The 26,839-nt window shown below is 48.6% G+C and overlaps 2 protein-coding genes across 2 annotated transcripts in view; one reads left to right on the top strand and one right to left on the bottom strand.

Moving 5' to 3' along the window:
* Nucleotides 311-9,708, bottom strand: NAIF1 (nuclear apoptosis inducing factor 1). The gene is given in 5 exon segments (XM_003480616.4): nucleotides 311-5,579; nucleotides 5,581-5,890; nucleotides 5,893-5,976; nucleotides 8,234-8,383; nucleotides 8,386-9,708. Coding segments are annotated over 5 exon segments (975 nt in total). The 5' UTR covers nucleotides 8,744-9,708; the 3' UTR covers nucleotides 311-5,506.
* The window catches only part of SLC25A25 (solute carrier family 25 member 25), a 43,444-nt gene continuing 26,536 nt past the window's right edge, over nucleotides 9,932-26,839 (top strand). The window contains 2 exon segments of the mRNA NM_001164510.1: nucleotides 9,932-10,053; nucleotides 10,056-10,185. Of these exon segments, the coding sequence (NP_001157982.1) occupies nucleotides 9,932-10,053; nucleotides 10,056-10,185 (252 nt within the window).

Consider the following 26,839-nt stretch of genomic DNA (forward strand, 5'->3'; position numbering starts at 1 on the left):
GATTTATTTCCTCTGAGCCACAACGGGAACTCCAGCAGCCTATGTTTTTTGGACACATGCTATGTATGTCTCAGGCATGTGCTGTCTCATACATGATCTCATGAAATGAGTTAATATATACAGTGCTTAGTACAGTGTCTGGACATAGTAAGTGCTCGATAAATGCCTAACACCTTGTCACAGCTTTGTCAAGTGGGGACTATATTATTCATCATTCCCATTTTATTTTCTTTTTTTTAAGTATAGTTAATTTACAGTGCTGTGTTCATTTCTGCAGTATAGCATAGTGACCCACACATATATATACACATTCTTTTTTTTTTTTTTTTTTTTGTCTTTTTTGTCTTTTTAGGGCCACATGCATGGCATATGGAGTTTCCCAGGCTAGGGTCAAATTGGAGCTATAGCTGCCAGCCTAGGCCGCAGCCACAGCAACACCAGATCTGAGCCACATCTGCGACCTACACCCCAGCTCATGGCAATGCCAGATCCTTAACCTACTGAATGAGGCCAGGGATTGAACCCGTGTCCTCATGGATGCTAGTCGGATTCATTACCACTGAGCCACAATTAGAACTCCTATATATACATTCTTTTTCTCATGTTATCTTCCATCATGTTCTATCCCAAAAGATTGGATATAGTTCCCTGTGCTGTACGATACGACCTCATAGCTTTTCCATTCTAAATGTATTCGTTTGAAATCTACCAACCCCAAACTCCCTGCCGTCCCGCTTCCTCCCTGCTCTCCCCCGTCAGAACTGAGAAAACTTGGAGTTCCCGTCGTTGCACAGTGGAAACGAATCCGGCCAGGAACCATGAGGTTGCGGGTTTGATCCCTGGCCTCGCTCAGTGGGTTAAGGATCCGGCATTGCCATGAGCTGTGCAGCTGGGATCCTGCGTTGCTGTGGCTGTGGTGTAGGCCGACAGCTGTAGCTCCGATTAGCCCCCTAGCCTGGGAACCTCCATATGCTTTGGGTGTGGCCCTAACAAGCAAAAACAAAACAAATCAAGAACAACAAAAAAGAATTGAGAAAACTGAAGCCCAGAAAACTGAAGTGAGACCATGAGTAAGGGGTGGAGCCAATCTCACACCCTGGCCTGAGCCCAGGGGCTTCCCTCAGGGAACCACTGCTGTGCAAACTCTATTGAATAAGAAACAGCTGGGGGAGCTCCCACTGTGGTGCAATAGATCAAGAATCCAACTGCAGAAGTTCCCATTGTGGCTCAGAAGTTAACAAACCTGACTAGTATCCATGAGGATGTAGGTTCGATCCCTGACCTCACTCAGTGAGTTGGGGATCCCGCATTGCCATGAGCTGTGGTGTAGGTTGAAGACTTGGCTTGGATCCTGAGTGGCTGTGCTTGAGGCTGTAGCTCCGATTTAACCCCTAGCCTGGGAACCTCCATACGCCACAGGTGCAGTCCTAAAAAGACAAAACAAAAAAAGAATCCGACTCAGCGCTTGGGTCACTGCAGAGATGTGGGTTTGATCCCTAGGTGAGCGCGGTATCCGTTAGATTTGATCCCTGGTCTGGGAACTTCCGTGTGCCACGCATGCAGCCATAAAAACCAACAAAAAACAGCTGCGTAACATCCAGCTCACAAAGGGAATGTTTTTGAAAGACTTCCACCAAAATGGTTTAACATGTAGTGTTTCATCACTTGAAGTAGTATGTGTAAGCAGCTTGGAGGATTTCACTTACATAAAACTCTACCTTTCAGGAAGGATTTCAAACAAATCCCTCCCATTTAAGTGACTGTTTTTGCACCAAGAGATTTAATTCTGCTAAACCACCCTTTCTCTCTATATAAATAAGTCCAAAGCTTACAGAGAGGTCACTGTGTTTCCCTCCACGTGCCAAGAAGAAGCAGAACACAGGCTGCCTCCTGGGTCTCCTTGTTTGAACTCGAAGCTCAAGATCAGGCTCAAATGATCTCTAAGTCCTCTTACACCTCACAGGCAGCAAGGTCAGAGTAGTTAAGAGTTAAGAACAGCAGTTCAACACGTATAGGCCAGGAGTTCCCTTTGTGGCTCCGTGGTTAACAAACCTGACTAGCATCACTGAGGATGTGGGCACGATCCCTGGGCTTGCTCAGTGGGTTAAGGCTCCGGCGTTGCCGTGAGCTGTGGTGTCGATTACAGACACGGCATGGATCTCGTGTTGCTGTGGCTGCGGCATAGGCGGGCGGTTACAGCTCCAATTCAACCCCTAGCCTGGGAACCTTCATATGCCATGGGTGCGGCCCTAAAAGGATTTAGAAAAAAAAAAGAGAGAGTATAGGCCACCCCAGAGTATAAGGCAGCTGTGTGACTTAGGGCAACTTGTTTAACCTCTCTGACCCTCAGTGGCCTCCTCTATAAACTGAGAACAGCATCAGTACCTAATTCATGGGGCTGTGGCAAGAAGTCAATAAGGCCATGCTTCTAAGACCTGGACAGAGTATGGGCTCGATAAGGATCAGTTTTTATTATTACTGAATACTAGAGAGAGTGATAACTGTATCCAGAAAGGTTGGGCTCCCTCCTGAATGAAGACCCGTTTCAAGTGAGAATCTCTGCTTGGCAGGACTTCTCAACTATTGAGCAGACATGCCTGAGAACCAGCCCTTCCTGGGGCATTATCCTGATGCCAGCTGAGTGGAAGTCTTCCAGTGTCTGATCCAACATCCTTAACCTTCAGAAAATATCAGAGTCGGAGTTCCTATGTTGGCTCAGTAGTAATGAACCTGACTAGTATCCATGAGGATGTGGGTTCGATCCCTGGACTCATTCAGTGGGTTGAGGATCCAGCGTTACCATGAGCAGCAGTGTAGGTCATAGAAACTGTTCTGATCTGGCATTGCTGTGGCCTGCTGTGGTACAGGCCGGCAGCTGTTAGCTCTGATTCCACTCCTAGGCTGGGAACTTCCATATCCTGCAGGCGCAGCCCTAAAAATCAAAAAAAAAAAGGAAAGGAAAAAGAAAATAATCAGAGTCACTCAGAGAACTTGTTTACAACACATATTCTCAGAGTCAGGAGTCTCTTCTAGGTTTTGGGTAAGGCCAGGGACTGGTTATATTTAACAAAAACCCCAAGTAATTCTCACCCAGAGTCTGAAACACTGCTCTGAACCAGGGAGAGGCAGACTTTTCTGGAAGGGGCCAGGGAGTAAATACTTTGGCTTGTGGGACAGAGGTCTCTGTCACAACTACTCAACTCTGCTATTGTAGCAGAAAAACAAGCCAGACATTAGGTAAATGAAGGGGTATGGCTGGGTTCCAATAAAACTTTACAAAGACAGGTGGGGGGGCAGCTTTGCCAGCCCTTGCTCTCTGCCAGCTGGTATCTCTTCTCCATATAACCAATGCAGACACAGACATGTATACTTAAAAACGTGATATTTCTTTAATTTAAAATTATGACCTGGAAAGAACCAGTCCGTTGAAATGATCCAAACTTCCTCGTTACACGCAATTGGAACAGACACAACATTGGCTCAGATTGCCAACCCCGGAGAAAAACCAAACCAAGGTACAAACCCTCAGGAAGTCCCCGAAGCCACCCTGCTGGGGCCACCAGGCTCCACGGAGGGAGGGCGCCCAGGCTGCCGCTTCCCAGCCACGCTGAGAGCTTTCCTTCTGCCACCCGGCTCCCTTACCAGTCTGATTCCTCTCCAATGCTCTGCAGCTGGCACTGCCCTCGGCTCCCCACGGAGAGGTTGTAGTATGGCAGTCACCACCCAACTGTCTTTGGGGGCATCGTCCCATAAATGCAAGAGCGGAGGTGGGCGATTCTAAACGTGCCCAGAAGGGCAGTACCTCGTGGTTTAGCTGAGCTCTGGAGCCTTGAGTTGTAACCATCGGTCACGGGAGGCCAAGGCCTTGGCAGCAAAATGGCAAGCGGGATGAGTTCCCATCATGGCGCGGCAGAAATGAATCCAACTAGGAACCATGAGGTTGCAGGTTCGATCCCTGGCCTCGCTCACTGGGTTAAGGATCCGGCGTTGCCGTGAGCTGTGGTGTAGGTTGCAGACACAGCTTGGATCCCGTGTGGCTGGGGCTCTGGCGTAGGCCGGCAGCTGCAGCTCCAATTAGTCCCCAAGCCTGGGAACCTCCATATGCGCAGGTGCGGCCCTAAAAAGCCAAAAAAAAAAAAAAAAAAAAAAAAAGAAAAAGGAAAAGGAAAAAAGAAAAAAAAGGAAAAAGAAAAGGCAAGCAGGAAATGATTGGGGACTGTGGCTGCTCTGCAAACAAAACAGACAAATGCCACTTGGGTAAAGTCTCTACAAATGGGGGGAAAGTGTCAAGACAGAACAGGGAACACCACCTCTGTCAGCACCCCAAGACTGGTCTGCTGTTCCCCAAGCACAAAAGTCCAAGGTCCCACTTCGTAGGTCTCCAACTCCCTCACCGCACCCATCAGGGCCAACCAGGCCTTCAGCTTCCTCCAACTAGTGGGTGGAGGTCTCCCGAGAACACAAACACGAGGCGCCGAACACGGTGAGAAGGGAGTCGCGGGGGAGGATGCTGAGCAGGTGTTTCTCTGCGCTGAGTTTGGGAAACACCCAGGCAGCAGAGCAGAAAGGAGGAAGGGCGTGGCCAGAGCGGCCCTCCGAAGTCCTGGAGGCCTTCCCAGAGCAGGTTCATGCACCGAATAAATACCACTGGCTTGAAGCAAGCCTTCTGGAAGGAGCCCACAGGTCGCCTCAGAGCCGCTGCTGTGGGACAGCAAAGAAAATTGACAGCACCCAAAGCCTGATGCTTGACCTGAGTCAAAAGCCGTTGGGACAGACCACCAAAGGGCTGCCCGGGGTCGCAGTGGAAGACCAGACGGCGGCCAAGCTGTCCCCACCACAGCCAGCATTCCTGATGGGCCGCAGCCTGGGTGTCATGCAGGGGCCCCTGCTGTGCCCAGGCGCGCTGGGTGGGTGGAGAGCATGGCGCTAACTAGAGTCCCCTGAGAACTGAGGCACAGTGACAAGGAGGAAAGGGTGGGGTTTCCTCCTCAGGCCCACACGGCGGTCTGCCTCCCGAGGGAGGAAGGAGATATTATGGTGCTACCGCCAGCACTACTGACATTAGCTTACTCCGGAAGATGGCACCTCGACGGAGGGGGTGTTTCAGCGCAGACGCCCGGCTGTGAGACCCCATCCCTCCCCACCCCCCGCTAGGGAGAGACCGTTCCTTGCAGTGGTCCTGGTCTGAGTCTGGGTCACGTCACAGGCCCTGGCGCATGCCAACTTGGGTCCCATCACCAGCCGCCCGACCCCCACCCACCTAGCCAATCTTCAGGCTCTTCGCAGGACAGTTCAAGGGGCAGGGGTAAGAGAGTTTGAGTCCTAGGAACCCAACCCATTCTTCTGCCCAGTCTCCTTCCAGCCTCAGAAACAGTGGACCCCTAAATGTCTATCGCATTGGAGCTGTCCACGGGGCGGGTCCCAGCCTGAGGCCACCCACACGACCCACTTGCGAGACCACGGCGTGTCATCCACTCCCGGTGGAAGGCTGGCTGGACCCCGGCCCTCACTGGATGACGCCGTCAGGCTGCCCGTTCTGGGCCACCTGTCCAGGGTCAGAGGCAGTGGCAGGGTGGGCATGTTGCTTTGCAGTAGCGGCGGAAATCTTTGATCATGGGCCGGAGGACCTGGATGAGGACGCTCAGGGCCGCCTGGGTGCCCTCCATGGCCTGAGCCTGGCGCTCCTGGGCGCAGGCCTGGACCTCCTGGGAGCGGCGGATCATCTGCAGCAGGTCGTTCTGCTGCTCCAGGTGCTGGGCGATCTCCTTCACGTGCAGGTTGGTGACCCGCTGCTCCTGGATCAGCTTGGCGGAGTTGAGGGCTATGCGGCTCTTGAGCGCCTGTGGCTTGACCGAGGCGTCAGCGTGCGGGGCCATCACCTCCACGGGGCCTCGGGTGGCAGGGGCGGGGGCGCCTCAGCCGTGCAGTACTCCACCACTCCCTCCTCCAGCGTGTGGTAGGTGGTCTCTGCCGGGACTGTGGGGAAGAGCAAAGGCAGTGGCAGGTCACTTTCTAGAAAGAGTGAGGCTGGCCACGTGGGAGGGGCAGGAGGCCATCACGCCCTGCTCTGGGGAATTCAGGCCTCCCTGGCTTTATAGCCCTTTATGTATAAGTCTAGAATCTAAGGGGTTTAAAAAAAATTTTTTGGGGGGGGTCTTTTTATAGGGAGGCATATGAAAGTTTGCAGGCTGAAGGTCAAATCAGAGCTGCCAGCTTACACCACAGCCACAGCAACGCCAAATCCAAGCCACATCTGCAATCTCTGCAGAGACTTGCAGCAACGAGGGATCCTTGACCCACTGAGTGAGGCCAGGGATCGAACCCACATCCTCATGGATACTGGTCAAGTTCTTAACCCACTGAGCCACAATGGGAACTCCGTAGAATCTTAATCCACTTAATAACCAAAGGACCAGTCCCAGATCTGGCAAAAGCAGACATACTAATGCTAGGACTTGCAAAAAACAAACAAAAAAAAAACCCAAACACGTAGAGGACCTCCCATGTGCCAGGCATTGTGCTAACCCTTTGCATTCATTAGCTCCATGAATCCCCATAATGACACCAAGAGGAAGGTAGTGTCACCTGCATTCTCAAAGAGGAGGAGTTAGACGGAAACACGGAGGGACTCGCCTAAGGTCACACAGCTCATTCAGCAGGTCCAGGCAGCAAAGCCAGGTCTCCCCAGTACCAGAGGCCAATGTGCTCATAATCACCCACCGGGCTGCTTCTGGCTAATGAAGGAAAGGTCACATGCCCCCGAAGTGCCAGCACACGGCAGGCATCCTGGTGGGACCCTCGATGGTAGCGGTTTGCAGCCACACTGGTCTCACCACCCTCGGTGCTTTCTTGACTTCCATGTCTCTTACGGCCAAGGCGAAAGGAAGCAGGAGTGGGAAGCCAGCAGCTAAAGCACCCAAGAAAGGCCTCCTGGCTCCTTAATCACCTTGGCCAATGGAATACCTAAAGGGCCTTCCGTTCCACAACAGCAACTGATCTAGACCAGTGCGCACTCCCCTTTTCCACCTCAACGTCCTTGAGAATACGACACTGGGGGCAGATGGCACACATACAGCCAGTTCCCTCAAGCCCCACTGAGAATCACTGACCAATGCAGTTCCCAGCCCATCACAAAGAGCAGTAAACAGTCATCCATGCAAACTGAACGAAAAAGTCCAACCAACCAATTTCGTTGTGCTTCGTAGGCTTGAAGGCATTCTAGCTGGGCTGTTTGGGCCTTCAAGCCTGTAGGAAGGAGTTCCCATCGTGGCTCAGTAGGTTAACGAGTCCGACTAGGAACCATGAGTTTGTGGGTTCGATCCTGGCCTTGCTCAGTGGGTGAAGGATCCGGCATTGCCGTGAGCTGTGGTGTAGGTTGCAGATGCGCTTCAGATCCCGTGTTGCTGTGGCTCTGGCATAGGCCAGCGGCTACAGCTCCAACTCAACTCCTAGCCTGGGAACCTCCATATGCCACGGGAGCGGCCCAAAAAATGGCAAAGAGACAAAAAAAAAAAAAAAAAGCCTGTAGGAAAAGGTGAGTCTTCTCCACCCCTTTTTTAATGCCAACATCTACTGTGTGCTTCCACCCCCACCAAGAAGCCCCCTTTCTCTTCTGAGCTCTTAGGGCCTCCCAACTGACAGTGCCATTATCGACATATGTGTCTTATCTGACCTACTAGAATATAACTGGCCCATCTCTTAGACACCTTGGTAATCCCAGCGCCGAGCACAGGGTCTGGCACAGAATCGCGCTAAGGTTTGAGGCGTGACCAGAGGAGCAGAATAACACCAGGAACCATGAGGCTCCTCAGCAGTGCCTGATGGATGCTCACCACCCTGGAAACTGGAATGTCTTTGTCCAGAATCGATGTCCATCCACCTATTGGTTCAACAAATGTGTCCTGCCTGCCCACGGTGTGCCAGGCCCTGTGATAAGTCCTGTGAGGATACAAACAGGGTCTCTGTCTTCAAGGACCACATAGTTCAGTCATGGACACGAATGGTGGCCACACAGTGGAGAGCAAGCCAGCCTGTCAGAAGTCCAGACTGCATGCTGAGGAAGTCCAGAAAAAACAAGATCGTTTCTGCTTGCGGAGCTCTTAGAAGGCCTCGTGGTCTTCCAAGGCTCCCATCTGACCTTTGACCCTTGGCAGCCAACCTTCCCTGGGCTGCCCCAGCTCTTGCTGGCCCTTCCCATTTAGGCTCGCCAGACTGGGCGGGAGAGGTCACTCACTCTGTGTCAGGGTGACTGTGGCTGCGGCTGCAGTGGCTGTGGGTCCAAGGGCCACGGGGTGGATCTCTGTGGTACTGGGCAGGCTGATGATGGTGGCCTCGCCCAGGAGGTTGCAGATGCGTTGTTGCATGGGGGTGAGCAGTACGGGGCTACAGCTGGGCCACCACCGCCACTGCCACCACCTGTCCCAGGCCCACCGGCTCCGTCGTCCTCAGTGGGCCCTGGGGCCTCACCACCCTCCACAGCCGCCCGGACCTGGGCAACCTTGCGACGGACCTCGGTCTTGAGATCAGACCACTTTTTCTTGACCTCGGGCAGCTCCCTGCGGCAGGTGGCCACGGCATTGACCCTTCTCAGGATGCCATGCCACGCTGCGCTCTTGGCAGCCAGAGGGACCCCGGCGTTGAAGTGGTTCACCAGCAGGTGCTTCTTCAATTCCAACTCCTCCACGATGATCTCCACCTCTCGCTCAGAGAAGTTCATCTTCCTCTTCTTGGCTGGGACAGCCATGGCCTCTCCCCACCCCGCCTTTTAAATAAATTATAATCCCCTACCCGCCCAAATTCCCCTTCTCTTCTCCCTTAGCCTCGCTCCTCACCCACCCCCTCCTACAGAGGATAGGCTGGGCTTGTCCAAGGCCAAGCACCAGGCCTTTGGTAACCCCCCTCGTTACGCAAACTGCGTAGGGCCCAGCTCCGACTCGCTCAGCCGCTGCCAGCCAGCTGCGTAATGGCTTCCTGAATCTGCCTCTTCCGCCGGGATGTGCGGAGATCCGCCCACTTCCCCTCTTCCCGCCTCCCAGAGCTTCTCCAGGGGACCCACCCTCCCGGTTGGCCGAGGCTCACAGATTACGTCGCTCACTGGTTCTTTCCATCTGTCATTCAACCAAGGGCCCGCCTATTTACTGAAATTGGCCTGATGATTGGTCTAAAGGCGTGTCTGTCGCTACGGAGCGCGCCACCCAACCTAGCCTTAATTCATTTCCATTGGAAAATAGTCATGTCGTTCAATCATCAGTTTTACGAGTTTTGCGCCGTTAAATTCAGCTCTTTTATTTGTGGTTTAGGGAGTTAGATTACCAAAACTCGGCCTCCTGAGGATCTCTAGTGCTTGCGGCCTGAGATGTTGGCCAATTAATTTTTAATTCCATCCAGGTGCGCAAATTCTGCCTTGCAAGCGCATCTCACAGTTGCTCCTCACGTAAATCCTACTTCTCACCGGATATTACAATCTCTACGAATAGGACAGCTCCTCCAATCTTTACGATTCCTTCATCTAAACCACGTTTCTCAATGGAAATATGACACGGGGCCTTCTGCCTGCCAATCACAAGACTTGTGCCTATCACAGCGTGACTTCCTCTCTCGGCCGGACCCAGCCAATCCCCACCTCCCTCAGTTTGAATCGGCCCCTGGCTGAGCAGAGATCGCCCGCCCTCTCCATTGATCTGGGTAAGTCCAGGGCCGCGTGGGCAGTTCTTGGGGAGGCTCCGCCTCTCTAGGTGGCCGTCCGGTCTATGAGTGGCGGGCGTCGTGCCTAGGGGCGTGACCATCCAGGCGGCAAGAGGCGGGGCCGGGCTCCCGGAAGCCGCCCATCCGGCCAGCTTGCCGGCATCCCTGAGCCCGCGCTCAGTGTCTGGGGACACCCGCGTATCTTTCGTGCTCTCCCCGCCGGCCCGTTGCCCTTGCCTCGCGCCCGATGGTGAGCAGTGTGTTGTGCCGCTGCGTGGCTTCCCCGCCGCCGGACGCCGCCGCCACCGCCTCTTCGTCCGCCTCGTCGCCGGCGTCTGTAGACCCGTGCGGCGGCGCCGTCTGCGGGGGCCGGACCACCAGCTGCGCCTGTGGAGCCTCTTCCAGACTCTCGACGTCAACCGCGACGGCGGCTTGTGTGTCAACGACTTAGCAGTGGGGCTTCGGCGCCTGGGACTGCACCGCACTGAGGGCGAGCTCCAGGTAGGCAATGAGCTCTGTCCGCGTGGGCGGGGAGGGGACTCCCTTCGTTCCCCAGCACCTTCGGGAGGTCCAGGTGACAGGTCTGGTCTGCACCATCGCCTTCTTGGGCAATCCCTTGGAGCTTGGTTGTCTTGGTGGATGACCTCTCGGGTGGGCTGGGACCCCCTGGTGACAGATGGCACCCCATTTTCTGGTGGGAGTGGAGCTCCTTCTTGACCTCTGTGGGCTCTTGGGCCAGGAGGAAAGGCTCTCCTGGCTACAGGTGGGCACTCTCTGGACATTCTGATGGTAGAAAAGCCCCTTTCTGGTCGGGCTTTCCCCAAAGTAGAAGGTCAAATCTCAAAAGTTTGCCTTATGTCACCTTCTGACCTCAAGAGTAAGCTTTGATGCTCCCCTCTACCCTTCATTAATGGTTTCATCCATCCTCCTCCAGGGACACCCCTCACTCGCCTCTCCCGCTCCCTTCCATGCCGCCTGTGGGCCCTGATCTGGTTCCTCTCAGAAGCATGTGGAAGTTAGAAAAAAAAAAAGAAACTGGGGTTTCTGATGAATCTGGGGGTGTTGAGAACTGATGATTCTCAGGAGTTAGAGCCATCCCGTGGACACGCTGATTCAGAAGATGGAATTGTGATCTCTTACAGGGTTGCAGATTAGAATGAAAGAATTAGGGGGAAATCCTTCCTAAAAGTGAAAGTGTGACCCACCCAGGAGGGGGTATTGTTACTCTTGTCCTCCAATAGGCTCCCAGCCAAGGAGGAAGGGCAGACAAGAAGTGCTGTCCTTTCAGTATTAAAAACCTCAAGCAGAGGCTGTTTCTCTCCCTTCTGTCTCTCATGGTATGTTTCTCCATCTGACTTTGTAGCTGTGGCTGTCCTTTTCCACATGGTTCATCTATTATGGCTTAGCCCGATTTATAAACCTGGAGGAAAACTAATGAGCCCTTTACCTAGTAACCTGTTTCTCTTCGAAGTTTGTTCCTTTGGTCTGTTTATACACAGCGCAATTAGAGAATCTCTCAGAGCTAAGAGTGGGGAAACATCTGGTCCAATCCCTGTGAATTCAACCAATTTATGGACTGGGTAGTTTAACGTGAAGTGTTTTAAACTCATGTCCAAAATATCTTGGCTCAACATCCAAGATGTATAACCTACTCAGGATCAGCCTAGGAGACCAAGGGTAACCCTGTGCAAGAGAGAATCACTGGGTTAAGTCCGGGAGCAGAGAGACAAGTTTAAAAAAAAAAAAACAGAAAAAATCTTCGAACACAAGTTTTATGCAGAATGTTGTTGTGAGCTGGATATTTTCCAATCCATAACTGATGAGTAAGTCACTTGGAAAGACAGGATGGCTAAACTCAGAGGGCCTGTGCCTTTTGGCTGAGGGAGGTGTGTGCCTGTGCCTGGGTGACCCTTACTGCTTTCATGAATGTGGCCACCTGGTGTTTGCCACCTTGCCACCGGGCACATCTGTGCATCTGGCTTCAGGAGTGTATACACCATGCTTTGTGCCTCATCTGGTGTTCCAGTGTTCCCTCGATCCATGACACATTTGGTTTTCTGTTTTGTTTGTTTTGTTGGTTCTTTAGGGCCTCGCCCGCGGCATATGGAGATTCCCAAGTTAGGGGTAGCATCAGAACTGTAGCTTCCAGGCTATACCATAGCCACCGCAACGCTGAATCCTTAACCCACTGAGCGAGGCCAGGGATCGAACCCGCAACCTCATGGTTACGAGTCAGATTCATTTCTGCTGCGCCACAATGGGAACTCCCTCCATGGCACATTTGATACTGGTCCAAATCCAGTTTTTGGGTTTTGTTTTTGGCAGTAAGTGTCTAAGGGCAAATAGGGAGAAGTGGTGGTTTTCCTTTCCAAGGTTGAAAGGAAACCTTTTGGATTAACCAAAGGGAGCCTAGCCTCTTGGGGCCACATTGGCTCTAAAATCTTTAACTCTGTGGCTAAGTTCTATCATCTGGTGTGTGGCTTTAATATGGACTCTGACTATTTCTACAACTCCTTCAGCTTGTGAATGTGAAATTATACAGCTTTGAGAGATTGGGGAGAATCCATTTGATTCATTTACTCCCTGCGAAGGAGCCCAAGAGCTAGTCCTGTGACGAATGCTTTAAGTAGTAGAGAAAGACAGAGTTCCCAATGTGGCCTAACAGAATCGGTGCAAGTTCGACCTCCCCCCCCTCCTGACAACAATGGGTTAAGGATCCTTGATGCCGCAGCTGCGGCTTAGGTCACAACTGGGCCTCAGATCTGATCCCTGGCCCAGGAACTCCATATGCCCTGGGGCAGCCAGAAAAGAAAAAAAAAAAAAAAAAAAAAGAAGTATTAGAGAAAGAACCTGCCTTTTTGTAAATAGCTGGGCGACAGGAAGACAGCCTGGCTTGTGAACCCTCCATACCACTTCCTGCTGCAAATAGTATCAGTATTAGCTAATGCAGAAAAAGTAATGTAATTTTGCAGAACCAGCAAAGTCAAAGAGAATTTGGGGCCCTCCGTTCAAAATGGGTTTATCTGCCATGGGAATAGGCATTGAAAAACACAACCTCAACCTTTGGCAGCTGCTTGGTGTGACCACCCCCCATCCCCACCCCCCCAGGACCGGTCTGAGATGCTAGGGTTTGTGAGTGCTTATCAGTGGGTGATGGGTAAACCCAGGCCTCGTGACTGCACAAAGTCTAGCTTACTACCGTTGGGTCAAGCTTTCTTGAGACATGAACCGGCAGTTTTTGGCATCTGCTTTGGTTTTAGAAGAAATTGGGACCATCAGGGAAGCTTTATTTAAAATGGCAGTGGGAGAGAAACTGATGGCAGGCAGCCAGGGACTTTTCTTTACAGTAAAAGACATGTGAGCCAGAAGCCTGTTCTGGACAAAGAAGGGAAGAGTTTATTAAAGACAGAGAAAGACATGACAAAAACAGTAACAACTTTGGGAAGTGACCTCGCTAGAGCTAATTATAGCACTGCCTATTTTAGGCATTTTCATGTGGGTAAATAAAAATCTCTGCCTGCAAACAAATTAAAACATAGGTTAGAACTGAGCAGCCACTTAGAGAAAGAACACAAGCTGCGTTACCTGTCAACAGTTCTTCCTTTAGCTGAGGCTTGTCGAGCTCTCTTAAGGGGCCGGGTTTGATGCTGGTGGGGATTCTGAAAGATGAGATGCTTGAGTTTGCTGATTCAGACACTTGCATATGCACCATCCGGTTTGAGCATCACAAACTGGGCTTTCGGGAGAGTTCCCGTTTAGAACCACATCTATTCCCGAAATAGGTATCCCGATTATCCAGAGATTAGCCTGTCAAAATGAGAATGGGTCCTGTCCTAATTATCTCCTTGATGGAGCAGTAGGTCCAGGAGCCAGTCTCTGTGACTTGAAATAATTGAATGGAAGTCATTGATGTCACGTTGGTATTGCTAATCGGACGGCACTGTTGAACTCTATACCTTTTCAATGTTTGGCCATTCGTGGGGCAAGTATTTACCGCAATAGCTGGACCTAGATACGAGGGTCTACAGAAGAAAGAGCCTTTCCCATGGACAAGGGGTAAACATAATTTGGTGTATAATATAGTGACCCATCAGAAAAAGGAAAATGGCTATTGGCAGGTGGGATTGAGTTCATATATGAAACTGATTGTAGTATATGGTTGTACAATTGATTCCTGGCTTCAAAGGATTATCATCAAGTCACTAGACGATATTTTTATTTATTTATTTATTTTTGTCTTTTTGCCTTTCTAGGGCGGCACCTGCGGCATATGGAGGTTCCCAGGCTAGGGGTCCAATCGGAGCTGTAGCCACCAGTCTAGGCCAGAGCCACAGCAATGCAGGATCCAAGTCGCGTCTGCGACCTACACCACAGCTCACGGCAATGCCGGATCCTTAACCCACTGAGCGAGGCCAGGGATTGAACCCGCAACCTCATGGTTCCTAGTCGGATTCGTTAACCACAGAGCCACGACGGGAACTCCCAAGGAGATATTTTTCGAAAGTAGTTGATATCTGACAGATGGAGCCAGGTACCTGATCCTAAGACCAAGTAATAAGTGAGCATATTCCAGGAGTTCCCATCGTGGCTTCCGTGGTTAACGAACCCGACTAGGAACCATAAGGTTTTGAGTTTGATCCCTGGCCTCACTCAGTGGGTTAAGGATCCGGCATTGCCGTGAGCTGTGGTGTAGGTCGCAGACGCGGCTCAGATCCTACATTGCTGTGGCTGTGGCATGGGACAGCAGCTACAGCTCTGATTAGACCCTCTAGCCTGGGAACCTCCATATGCTGTGGGTATGGCCCTAGAAAAGACTAAAAAAAAAGAAGTAAGACTATTTCAGAGTGGGCCCGACGTGGGAGCTTCAGTTGGATAATTCCTCTGATGTTCAAAGAGCCATCAATTGTTCCAGCCTCACAGAAACCACAGGGGAATGAGAGAAACAAATATTTTGCTGGTATTCATTTTCTAGTCCAGCTGAGTACACAGCCGCAGGATGAATTCAGTGAACACAGCTGCACTCAGAGAGGACCAGTCTCATTAAACTAAACCTCAGCTGACTTTTTATGTGTTTTTTTTTTTTTTTTTTTTTTTTTGTCTTTTTGTCTTTTGTTGTTGTTGTTGTTGCTATTTCTTGGGCCGCTCCCGCGGCATATGGAGGTTCCCAGGCTAGGGGTTGAATCGGAGCTGTAGCCACCGGCCTACGCCAGAGCCACAGCAACACAAGATCCGAGCCGCGTCTGCAACCTACACCACAGCTCACGGCAACGCCGGATCGTTAACCCACTGAGCAAGGGCAGGGACCGAACCCGCAACCTCATGGTTCCTAGTCGGATTCGTTAACCACTGCGCCACGACAGAACTCCTTTTTATGTGTTTTTTATTAAAGTATAGTGGATCCACATGGTGTGCCAATTTCTGCTATACAGCAAAGTGGCCCAGCAGACTTTTTATTTTTACCCACTTCTCTTTTTTTGGCGGCACCTAGGGCATGTGGGGTTTCCCGGGCCAAGGGTGGAACCCGGGCCGCTGCAGTGACAACACTGGATCCTTAACCCACTGCGCCACGAGAGACCTCCCATTTCTTCTTTTACCTAATGTGAATTTGGCAGAACCAAAGAATTCAGTCTTGGATGGGTCCATAGTGCATTCCTTTGTGGACCTGGTCCGGGTGCTGGTGGGTTCTTTCTTAGGGCAGCCCGAAGTCTGCCTGCTTGCATCTGCCCTTCACTTGCCCCAAGGGTAGCTTCAGGAACAGCACGGAAAAGTGACACCATTGTCCTCTCTGAAAACAGCTGTCATCCTATCATTGCTGCTGCTGCTCAAAGCAGTAGTTTTACTGTGCATTTGTCACACAGTACACTGTCCACCCTTTCAAGGTCCCTCCTCTGAGAACTCCTCTGAGGTCCCTTCGTGGCTCAGCGGTTAATGAACCCGACTAGGATCCATGAGGATGTGGGTTCGATCCCTGGTCTCGCTCAGTGGGTTAAGGATCTGGTGTGGCTGTGAGCTGTGGTGTAGGTCGCAGACACAGCCAGGATCCCGAGTTGCTGTGGCTGTGGTGTAGGCCGGCAGCTACAGCTCCGATTGGATCCCTAGCCTGGGAACTTCCATATGCCTCGGGTTTGGCCCTAAAACGACAACAAAATAAAATAAAATAAAAAATAAAAAACCCAGTACAGAAGTTCCCGCTGGCTATGGCACAGCGGGATCGGTGGGGTCTCTGCAGCACCTGGAGGCAAGTGTCATCCCTGGCCCGGCTTAAAGGATCTGGGCTAAATGGGATGGTACTGCCACACAGCTGCAGCAGTATAGGTTGCTTCTGTGGCTCAGATCTGATCCCTGGCCTGGGACCGCATGCTGCAGGGCAGCCGAAAAAAAAAATCAAAACAAAACCCAGTACTGACTTTGCGATATAAACCTGTGTTCAAGTATTTATTTTTGCCTTTGTCACTTGTAAGCTGTTTGGCCTTGAACACGTTAGGGAACCTCTCCAAGTCTCCTTATCAGTCTCCTTATCCTGGATCGAATTAGAGTAAGTACATAAAGAGCCTGGGACAGGGTCTGACCCATAGGTGTTCAAAGTGACTCCCCCCCTCCCGCAACTGAGTCGTTGAAAATAAGCTGCCCAGGGCTGGTTGTAATGAGCTACATTTTTTTCTTGGGTCACTCAGGTGAAAAGTAGGTGAGAAGGAAGCAGGACACCTGGGGCAGTGGGTAATAAAGGTGGGTAGCACCCAGGGTGAGCCCAGCGGTTCTATCAGCTGCCAGGGCTGTGGAAAGCCTGGGTCCTAGAGCCTTTGGGAAGATGAAAACAAAACCAAAAGAATTCGTGGATTCCCGTTGTGGCACAGGAGGTTCAGAACCTGACGTAGTGTCTGTGAGATTCAGGTTTGATCCCTGGTCTCGCTCAGGGGGTTAAGGATCCCGTGTTGCTGCAAGCTGCAGCTCCAGTTTGACCCCTAGCCCGGGAACTGCCATCTGCTGCAGGTGCGACTATAAAGAGGGGGAAAAAAAAAGAATTCCTGGTGGCAGGAGATTTCTGAAAAGTTATTGAAGTGGTGGTGTCACTTGACAGCATAACCACGTCTTGGGCCCAGATGTTTCCCAGGATGGCAGTGAGCCCCTGTGAGCACAGCTCTTGGCAGCCTGCTGCCCACTTCATGAGCCAGGGACCATCTCTTCTCAAATACAGAGTTCACTCGGAAGTTGTGGAAACAGCAGCTTCCAGTAGAACCTTATTAAATGAAGCCTTTGGAGATCATTGCGCTAAGCTCGTTGTGTGGACATGGGACCAAGGCTCAGATCAGAGGTCAGGCTGGCCAAAGGCAAAGGCGGTGGTGGAACTCAGGATTTGGACTCCGCTCAATTTAGCTCAACATACACTGCCTCCTTCCTTCCTGCCAGGGCTGGAGGTGTTAACTAGCCCTTAACCCTTTGCAACCTTTATGTTCACAGTTTGGGTGGACGTGTCTGTGCAAGACACCAGCCCAGGGTTTTAAGAGCCCCAGTGGTGCTCAGGAAATGTGCCCGGAATGACAGGGGCACTTTTCCTAACCCTGGGCTGTCAAAGACCCAACACTAGGCCTCAAAACACAAGTTGTTGTCTTAAAGATGCACCTTCCTTTAAAGTAAATGAATAACAAAGGTAGGACCCGAGGAGCTTTTTATCTGCCTTAAACTCTTGCCCAGGAAGCTCGGAAGGACATGAGTCATGGCTGATTTTCCCAGGGTCCAGGGGCACCTGGAGGCCGTGGCTGCCCCTGTTCCTGCTGCAGCTTTGTCAAGCTTCCTACATTCCATCCACCCCTGTGGCCTCGTGGCCTCATTCCTCCAGCCCTCCCTCCTCCTCGGCTGGAATCTGGTGTAATGCTTCTTACCCAACACAAGGAAAACCACCCCCATGGTGTGAGAAAACTTGCAAAAAAAAAAAAAAATTGGGGGGGTGGAGTACAGAAAGTAGTTCCAATCACTGAGAATAAGCACCCGTGTTAAATCCTTGTCTTTGGTCTGACACAGTTAAAGCATCCTGTTGGTTACAACCAGCCGCTAGAGTGGCCACCTTCACCAGTCTGTTGGCTGCTTCACCATCCCACTTGCTTTTGGTTGATAGCCTTGGACTGAGTTTGACCCCTAAGATGTTAGAACTGGAAGGGTTTTCGAGGTTTGTCCAGTCCAGAGAGGGTTAAAGGGCTTGCCCACGGCTCCCCGGAAGCTCTCTCGGGAGAGGTGGCACCCCCGTGTGCCTTAGTGATGTATTTAAGGACATGGCTGACTTTCTTCCTTTTGGGTGTATTTTTGCTAGAGTCTCTTCCTTAACCTGTAGAAGCAGTAGAAATAGGATCTGGGCAACAGAACAAAGGGTGGGGGAAAAAATGTAATTGTAATGTATACATGTAAGGATAACTTGATCCCCTTGCTGTACAGTGGGAAAATAAAAAAAAAAAGAAAAGAAAGAAAGAAAGAAATAGGATCTGGAAGGTAGTTCTATTGGTAAAAAAATGCCTTTTCTGAATTGTTTCCAAGTGCTGGTTTGGTCAATAAAACCAGTCATTCTTAGACGGAATTCTCCCAGCTCCCCGTCGCACCCTGTGCAGCTCTGATGTATATTTGCTGAAAGCAGCCTGTCCATCCGGTGGGTTTCACGCCTGCATCTGGGCTCCTCTCTCTTCTGAAGAGGACAGAGCAAGCAGCTGGTGGCAGCTCCATTCGCACTCCTTCAGACATCTCTGTCTTAGAGTGTGATCCTGAAATCAGCTTTAAGAGACCACAAACATGTAGTTTTGATTTATTTACCTGTCTGTGGCAGCACCCACAGCATTCGGTAGTTCCCAGGCCAGGACTGAACCCACACTATGGCAGTGACCTGAGCCACAGCACTGACAGCGCCAGGTCCTTAACCCACTGAGCCACCAGGGAACTCCTTTTAGTGTTGCTTTTAATAATCTGCAGATTTGCCTTCTCAAGTGAGAGAAGAGAAGGAGGGAATAAGGAAGGCGTGGCTGCTGACAGAGGCGGAACACGGCAGGGGAGTTTGGCTCTCATTGGTCAGTTTTGTGTTGGTTGAGAATTTTCTGATCCATTTCGGTGATTGGGTTTTACACATCAGCCTCAATATCATATTCTCCCCCTTCCTCTTGCACTTGGCATCTAACTAAACCTGAAAGGAGAAAGAGAGAAAGCAGGAAAAGAAGAGAAATTGTGTTGTGTTTCTGTTTCGTCTCCTGTTTCTGCAAGTCTTTTAATTTACGTGCTACCTCGCAAAATCCTAGGCTTAATTTTGTACACCCCTGCCTTTCTTTTAGAGAAAAGAAAAAGAGGTCTTTGTCAGTAGGCATTGGCCTTGAACTTGGGACCTTGGCGGAGACTGGCTTCTCACCAAGAATAAATAAGCCGTCCAAGAGACTGATTTCTCTGCAGTGCACTTTTCTTTTCCATGAGCATAGGAATCCCGTCAGAGAGCTTTTGCCAAAGCCAGATTTCTGATTTTACTTCCTAAAATGGAAATAGTTTACCTTTTTCATTATGCAGTTTTGTCATCTTCCCTACCAAATGAGGAAAGCGCCTGGCTCCCCTTCATTATCTAAGTGTGGGTTGAGTCCTGGGGAAGGAGGCTGCTCAATAGTCCTGCCTGGGAGTTCTGTCGTAGCTCAGTGGGTTAAGGATCCAGCATTGTCACTTGCAGCAGCTTGGGTCACTGCTATGGCGAGGGTTCGATCCCTGGCTGGGAAGTTCAAAATGCAATGGCAAGGCCAAATAAAAAACATCCTGCTGACATCCTGAAACCCTGCTGCCCTGGGACGGCACAGGACAGCACCCAGGGTCTAAGCAGTTATATTCGCCAGTTGACTCGTTTTCAGGCCAGAATAGTCACTTGCCACAATGGTGCCTCTGAAATAGCAAATCGTCACTATCACTGTATAGAAGAGATCCTTCAGACTTTTTGTTCTGTGCCATCCTAAAAGAACTTGAAAAAACAAATTTGCACCTCACTAAGTAACATCTAACCATCTGGTCATAAGTTTAGTAGCTGCAAGGATATACTTTCTGGCATATGGTATATCTGCTTTGAAAGTTTTAGTTTGTTGGTTTCAGTTTCGGTTTGGTCAAAACTTTAGAATTTTGCAGATTTGACGATTTACTTGTGAAAAATGCCCACCACATAACTGCTGCAAGGCAGTCCTCATTTCAAGTCAGATCAGCTGGCTTCTGTCAAATAAAATCTGGCTGCCTTTTTCAATTAAAAAAAGTGCTGGGGAGTTCCATCGTGGCTCAGGGGTTAACAATCCGACTAGGAACCATGAGGTTGTAGGTTCGATCCCTGACCTCGCTCCATGGGTTAAGGATCCAGCGTTGCCGTGAGCTATGGTGTGGGTTGCAGACACAGCTCGGATCTCGCACTGCTGTGGTGTAAGCCAGCGCGGTGGCGACAGCTCCGACTGGACCCCTAGCCTGGGAACCTCCATATGCCGTGGGAGCAGCACTGGAAATGGCAAAAAGACAAAAAAAAAAAAAAATGTTGGGGGAGTTCCTATTGTGGGGCAGCAGAATCAAATCCGACTAGCCCTAAAAAGCAAAAATAAAAAAAAAAAAAGGTAAAGTATGCATTTGAATAGATTTTCACTGGCCTCTGAGGTGCGGTCTCTTCCTTGCCAAGTTCTTTCTTTCTTCTGCTGACTTGGGTTTAATTTGTTCTTTTCTTGGTTTCTCGAGTGGAAAACTGAGATCACTGACTTGAGACTCTCTTTTCTGCTCTAGGCATCCCTTCTAAGTACTGCTTTGGCTGCCTCCAAGTTTGGATGTGTTGTGTTTTCACACCATTCAAAATGCTTTCCAATTTCTCTTTTGATTTCTTCGTTGACACATAGATTATTTAGAATTGTGTTATTTCGTTTCTAAATGTTTAGTTGTTTCCAGACGTCTTTCTGTCATTGATGTCTTTTCTCTTTTTTTTTAAGGTTTTTTGGGGCTTCTTTTGGCTGATGGGATCTCAGTTCCCAGACTAGGGATTGAACCCAGGCTGCAGCGATAAGAGCACTGACTCCTAACCACTAGGCCACCAGGGAAGCTCCCTGGTTCCTAATTTAATTCCGCCGTGGTCCAAAAAACACTTGTAGACTCCTGAGTTCCCATCGTGGCACAGAGGAAATGAATCCGACTAGGAACCATGAGGTTGCAGGTTTGAGCCCTGGCCTCGCTCAGTGGGTTAAGGATCTGGTGTTGTTGTGACCTGTGGTGTAGGTTACAGACGCGGCTCAGATCCTGCATTGCTGTGGCTGTGGGGTAGGCCGGCATCTACAGCTCTGATTCAACCCTCTAGCCTAGGAACCTCCATATTCTGCGGGTGTGGTCCTAAAAGGAAAAAAAAAAACAAAAAACTTTGTACAAGTTGAATCCTTTTAGATTTCATGAGGCTTATTTTATGGGCCAGAATATGTTCTATGCGTACTTAAAAAGAAGTGCATTCTCTGGAGTACCTGTCATGGCTCCGTGGTTAACGAATCCGACTAGGAACCATGAGCTTGGGGGTTCGATCCTGGCCTTGCTCAGTGGGTTAAGAATCTGGCGTTGCCGTGAGCTGTGGTGTAGGTTGCAGATGCGGCTCAGTTCCCAGGTTGCTGTGGCTGCGGTGTAGGCTGGCGGCTACAGCTCCAACTGGACCCCTAGCCTGGGAACCTCCATATGCCATGGGAGCGGCCCGAGAAATGGCAAAAAAAAAAAAAAAAAAGAAGTGCGTTCTCGTCTTGTTTGTGGGGTGTTTTAAAGGCCAAGTAGGTCAAGGTGGTTGCTGACTACTATTGCTCAAGTCTTCTGTGTCCTCACTGATTTTCTACTTGTTCCACCATTTACTGAGAGAAGGTTGTTGAGATCTCTGATTGTAGTTGTGGGTTTGTCTCCTTTACCTTGTGATTGCATTGGGTTTTGCTTCTTGTATTTTGTTTTTTGGGATTTTTTGTTTTGTTTTGTTTTTCTGTCTTTTAGGGCCACACCCGCGGCATGTGGAGGTTCCCAGGCTAGGGGGCTAATCGAAGCTGGAGCCACCTGCTACGCCACAGCCACAGCAATGCCAGATCCGAGCCATGTCTGCGACCTACACCACAGCTCTTGGCAACGCCAGATCCTTAACCCACGGAGCAAGGCCAAGGATCGAACCCGCAACCTCATGGTTCTAGTTGGATTCATTAACCACTGCGCCATGACAGGAACTCCGCTTCCTGTATTTTGAAGCTTTGTAATGTGGTGCAAAAACATTTAGGATTGCTATGTCTGTTCTTTTACGTTTTAACTACTCTAAAGTGTGCTTCTTATAGGCAATTTATAGCTCAGTCCAGCTTTTTTAATGTAGCCTGACAATCTCTACTTTGAATTGAGGTATTTAAACCGTTTACGTCTACTGTTTGCTATTGACATGGGTGTAAGTCTGCCATCACACTCTTTGTTTTCTATGTGTGCCCTCTGTTCTCTGTTCCCTTTCTCTTTCTGCCTTTTTTCTTTTCCTTTTGGCCATGCCACAGCATGTAGAAGTTCTGGGCCGGGACTGAATCCACACCACAGCAGCCACCCAGACTGCTGAAGTGACAATCCCAGATTTTAACCAGCTGCACACAAGAGAACTCCTCTTTCTTCTTTGTTGGGGCAGTTGAATATTATTTATTTATTTTATTTATTTTTGTTGTTGAAGTATAGTTGATTGCAATGTTGCATTCATTGAGTATTAGTTATGATTCCCTTTTCTCTCTATTGTTAGCTTACTAACTGTAACCCTCTTACTTTCTCTCTCTCTCTCTCTCTTTTTTTTGTCTTTTTAGGGCCGCACCGGCATATGGAGGTTCCTAGGCTAGGGTTTGAATTGGAGCTGTAGCCAGTGGCCTACAGCACAGCCACAGCAACTCGGGATCCAAGCCGAGTCTGCGACCTATGCCATAGTTCATGGCAACGCCAGATCCTTAACCCACTGACTGAGGCCAGGGATCGAAGCCGCATCCTCATGGATACTAGTCAGGTTCATTACCACTGAGCTACAACAGAACTCCCTCTCTCTCTTTTTTAAACAGTAGCTTTAGGAATTATAGTAAACATCTTTCACAGCCTACCTCAACTGATATTATTCCAGTTCATAAATACTTTAAAAGGGAGTTCCCCTTGTGGCTCAGCAGTAAGGAACCCAGCTAGTATCCATGAGGATGTGGGTTCAATCCCTGGCCTTGCTCAGCGAGTTAAGGATCTGGAATTGCCATAAACTGAGGACTAGGTCAAAGGTGCAGCTCAGATATGGTGTTGCCATGGCTGTGGCATAGGCCTGCAGCTGCAGCTCCAATCCAACCACTGGCCTGGGAACTTCCGTATGCCACAGGTGTGGCCATAAAAAAGTAATAATAATAATAAAATAAATAAATACATAGTTTAAGAATCTTAAATATATGCTTTCATTTTTTTCTCCCAGCCTTTTTGCTTTGGTTCTCATACGTTTTTACTGCTACATATTTTGTAAACTCACAATACATTGTTTTGTTTCATTTCTTTCTTTCTTTGTTTTTATGGCCACACCCACAGCATACAGAAGTTCCTGGGCCAGGGATTGAATCCCAGCCACGGCTGTGACCTATGCCATGGCTGCAGCAATGTCAGATCATTTAACCCACTGTATCAGGCCAGGGGTCAAACCCGAACCTCGGACAGTGACCTGAGCTGCTACAGTCAGATTCTTAATCCACTGTGTCACAGCAGGAGCTCCTACAGTGTTTTATTTTGTTTTAAACTGTCGCTTATCAGAAAGACGCGATTAAGATGGCAGAGTAGAAGGACTGGAGCTCACCTTCTCTCATAAAAGCAACAAAATTATAGCCAACTGATGAACTACCTCCAAACAAACAGACTGCAAACTATCAAAAAGATATCCTGCTCCAGAAGACAAAGAGGAGGCCACATCAAGACACTAGGAGGGGCGATTATGCCATATAAGCAACCCCATACCCGCTGGGTGGGCAGCCCACAGAATGGAAAGTAACTGTATCACAGAGACTCACCTATGGGAGTGAGAGTTCTGAGCCCCACGTCAGGTCCTCATGCCCAGGGATCTGGTATTGGAAGAAGGAGTCCCCGGGCACCTGGCATTGAAGGCCAGTGGGGCTTGTGCACAGGAGCTCCACAGGACTGGGGGAAACGGATACCCCATTCTTGAAAGGTGCACACAGGCTCTTATGTGCACTGGGTCCCAGGGCAAAGCAGAGGCTCCATAGGGATTTGGATCAGACCTGACTGCAGTTCTTGGAGGATCTCCTGGAAAACAGGGTGACTGTGGCTTGTCGTGGGGGAAGGACATTGGAGTCAAAGGTCTCGGGAAAAATCGTCAGAGTGTATTCCTCTAGAGGTGGCCATTTTGGGGAAAGCTGGCCCACCCATCAGTGCTGAGAAGCCCCAGGCCAAACAATAATCCAGGTGGGATCAGAGCCCCACCTGTCAGCAGACAGGCTGCTAAAGACCCCCCCACATACAGCCAGCTTCACATCTCACCCACACAAAGCCCCCACCCACAGAGGAATAGGAATAAGCTCCACCTACCAGTGGGCAGGCACCAGTCCCTCCCATCAGGAAGCCTGCAGCAAGCCCCCTTACCAACTTCAGCCACAAGGACAGACACCGCAAATAAGAGAGGCTACAACTCTATTGTCTGCAAAAAGGAGACCACACCAAAAATCTATACAAATGAAAAGGCAAAGAATTATGACTCAGATAAGGGAGCAAGAAAATCCCCAGGAAAATCAGCTAAGTGACCTGGAGAGTATCAGCCTCCATGAAAAAGACTTTAGACTAATGATAGTGAAGATGATTCAAGACATTGGAAATAAACTGGAGGCAATGATTGATTAACTACAAGAAACACTGAGCAAAGAAATACAACAGTTGAAGATTAAGCAAGCAGAAATGCAAAATACAATAACGGAAATAAAAATTCATTAGAAGCAACTAATAGCAGAATTCAGGAGGCAGAAAAATGAATAAGCAAGGTGGAGGACAGACTAGTGGAAATCACTGATGCAAAACAGAAAAGAGAAAAAAGATTGAAAAGAAATGAAGATAGTCTAAGAGAACTCTGGGACACTGGAACAATGCTAAATGCACCAGCATCCGTATTATAGGGGTGCCAGAAGGAGAAGAGAGAAAGGTCCAGAAAAAATATTTGAAGAGATAATATCCAAAAACTTCCCTAACTTGGGAAAGGAACCACTCACTCAAATCCAGGAAGCACAACAAGTAGCATATAAAGTAAACACAAGGAGGAATACCCCAAGACACATATTAATCAAACTGACCAAAATTAAAGACAAAGAAAAAATATTGAAAGCAGCTGGGGAAAGAAACAAATAATATACAAGGGAACCCCAATAAGGTTATCAGCAGATTTTTCAGCAGAAACTCTGCAGGCCAGAAGGGAGTGGCATGATATACTTAAAATGATGAAAAGAAAAAACCTCCAACCAAGATTATTCTACCCAGCAAGGCTCTCATTCAGATTTGAAGGAGAAATCAAAAGCTTTACAGACACGTAAAAGCTAAGAGAATTCAGCACCACTAAATCAGCTTTACAACAAAGATGAAATAACTTCTCTAGGTGGAAAAGGCCACAACTAGAAACGAAAATATTACAAATAACAAGGTTCACCAGAAAAGGCATATATATAGTAAAGGTAGGAAATCATTTGCACACAAATATGCTACCAAAATCAGAAATCGTGAGAAGACAGGACAAATGCAGGACCCTGGAGATGCACTTGCAATTAAGAAGCAACAACTTTGTGTGTGTATGTGTGTGTATACACACACACACATATATATATGTTTATGTGTGTGTATATATATATATATATAGAGAGAGAGAGAGAGAGGCTCCTATATCAAAACTTCAGGGTTACTGCAAACCAAAAATCTACAATAGATACACACACAAATAAGAAAAAGCAATTCACAAATACAAAACTAAAGATAGTCATCAAACCACAAGAGAAGAAGGGAAGAAAAAAGACCAACAAAAATCCAAAAAAAAAAAATTAAAAAATTTAAAAAAAACCCAACAAATCCAAAACAGTTAATAAAATAGCAGTGAGAACATACGTAACAATAATTACCTTAAATGTAAATGGGCTAAATGCCCCAACCAAAAACATAGACTGGCTGAATGGATACAAAAACAAGACCCATCTGAAGTGGCCATCTTCAAGAGACCCACTTCACTTCTAGGGACACATACAAATTGAAAGTGAAAGGATGGGAGAAAATATTCCATGCAAACGGGAATCAAAAGAAAGCTGGAGTAGCAATATTCATATCAAACAAAATAGACCTTAAAATAAAGAATTTTATAAGAGACAAAGAAGGACATTACCTAATGATCAAAGGATCAAACCAAGAAGATATAACAATTGTAAATATCTATGCACCCAACATAGGATCACCTCAATATATAAGGCAACTGTTAATAACCTTAAAAGGAGAAATTGACAATAACACAATAATGCCAGGGGCTTTTTTAATTATTGTTATTACTCAAATGAATTTATCACAAAGCCAGGGGCTTTAACATCCCACTTACAGCAATGGACAAACCATCCAGACAGAAAACCAACAAGGAAACACAGGCCCTAAGTGATATATTAGATCAGATGGATTAATAGACATTTGTAGAACATTGCACCCAAAAGCAGCAGAATATACATTCTTCTCAAGTACACACAGAACATTCTCTAGGATTGATCATATTCTGGGCCACAAATCAAGCCTTGGTAACTTTAAGAAAATTGAAATTGTATCATCTTTTCTGACCACAACGCTATATGACTGGAAATCAACAACAAGAAAAAACTGCAAAAACACAAACACGTGGAGACTAAACAACAGGCTACTAAACAACAAATGGATAACTGAAGAAATCAAAGAGGAAATTTAAAAATACCTAGAAGCAAATGCCAACAAAGACACAACAATCCAAAACCTATGGGATGCAGCAAAAGCAGTTCTATAAGGGAAGTTTATATCAATACAAGCCTACCTCAGGAAACAAGAAAAAGCTCAAATAAACAACCTAACTTTACACCTAAAACAACTAAAGAGAGAAGAACAAACAAGACCTAAAGTTAGCAGAAGGAAATAAAACATA

The sequence above is a fragment of the Sus scrofa genome, chromosome 1 (assembly GCF_000003025.6).
Source record: "Sus scrofa isolate TJ Tabasco breed Duroc chromosome 1, Sscrofa11.1, whole genome shotgun sequence".
In the NCBI taxonomy this organism is placed as follows: Eukaryota; Metazoa; Chordata; class Mammalia; order Artiodactyla; family Suidae; genus Sus; species Sus scrofa.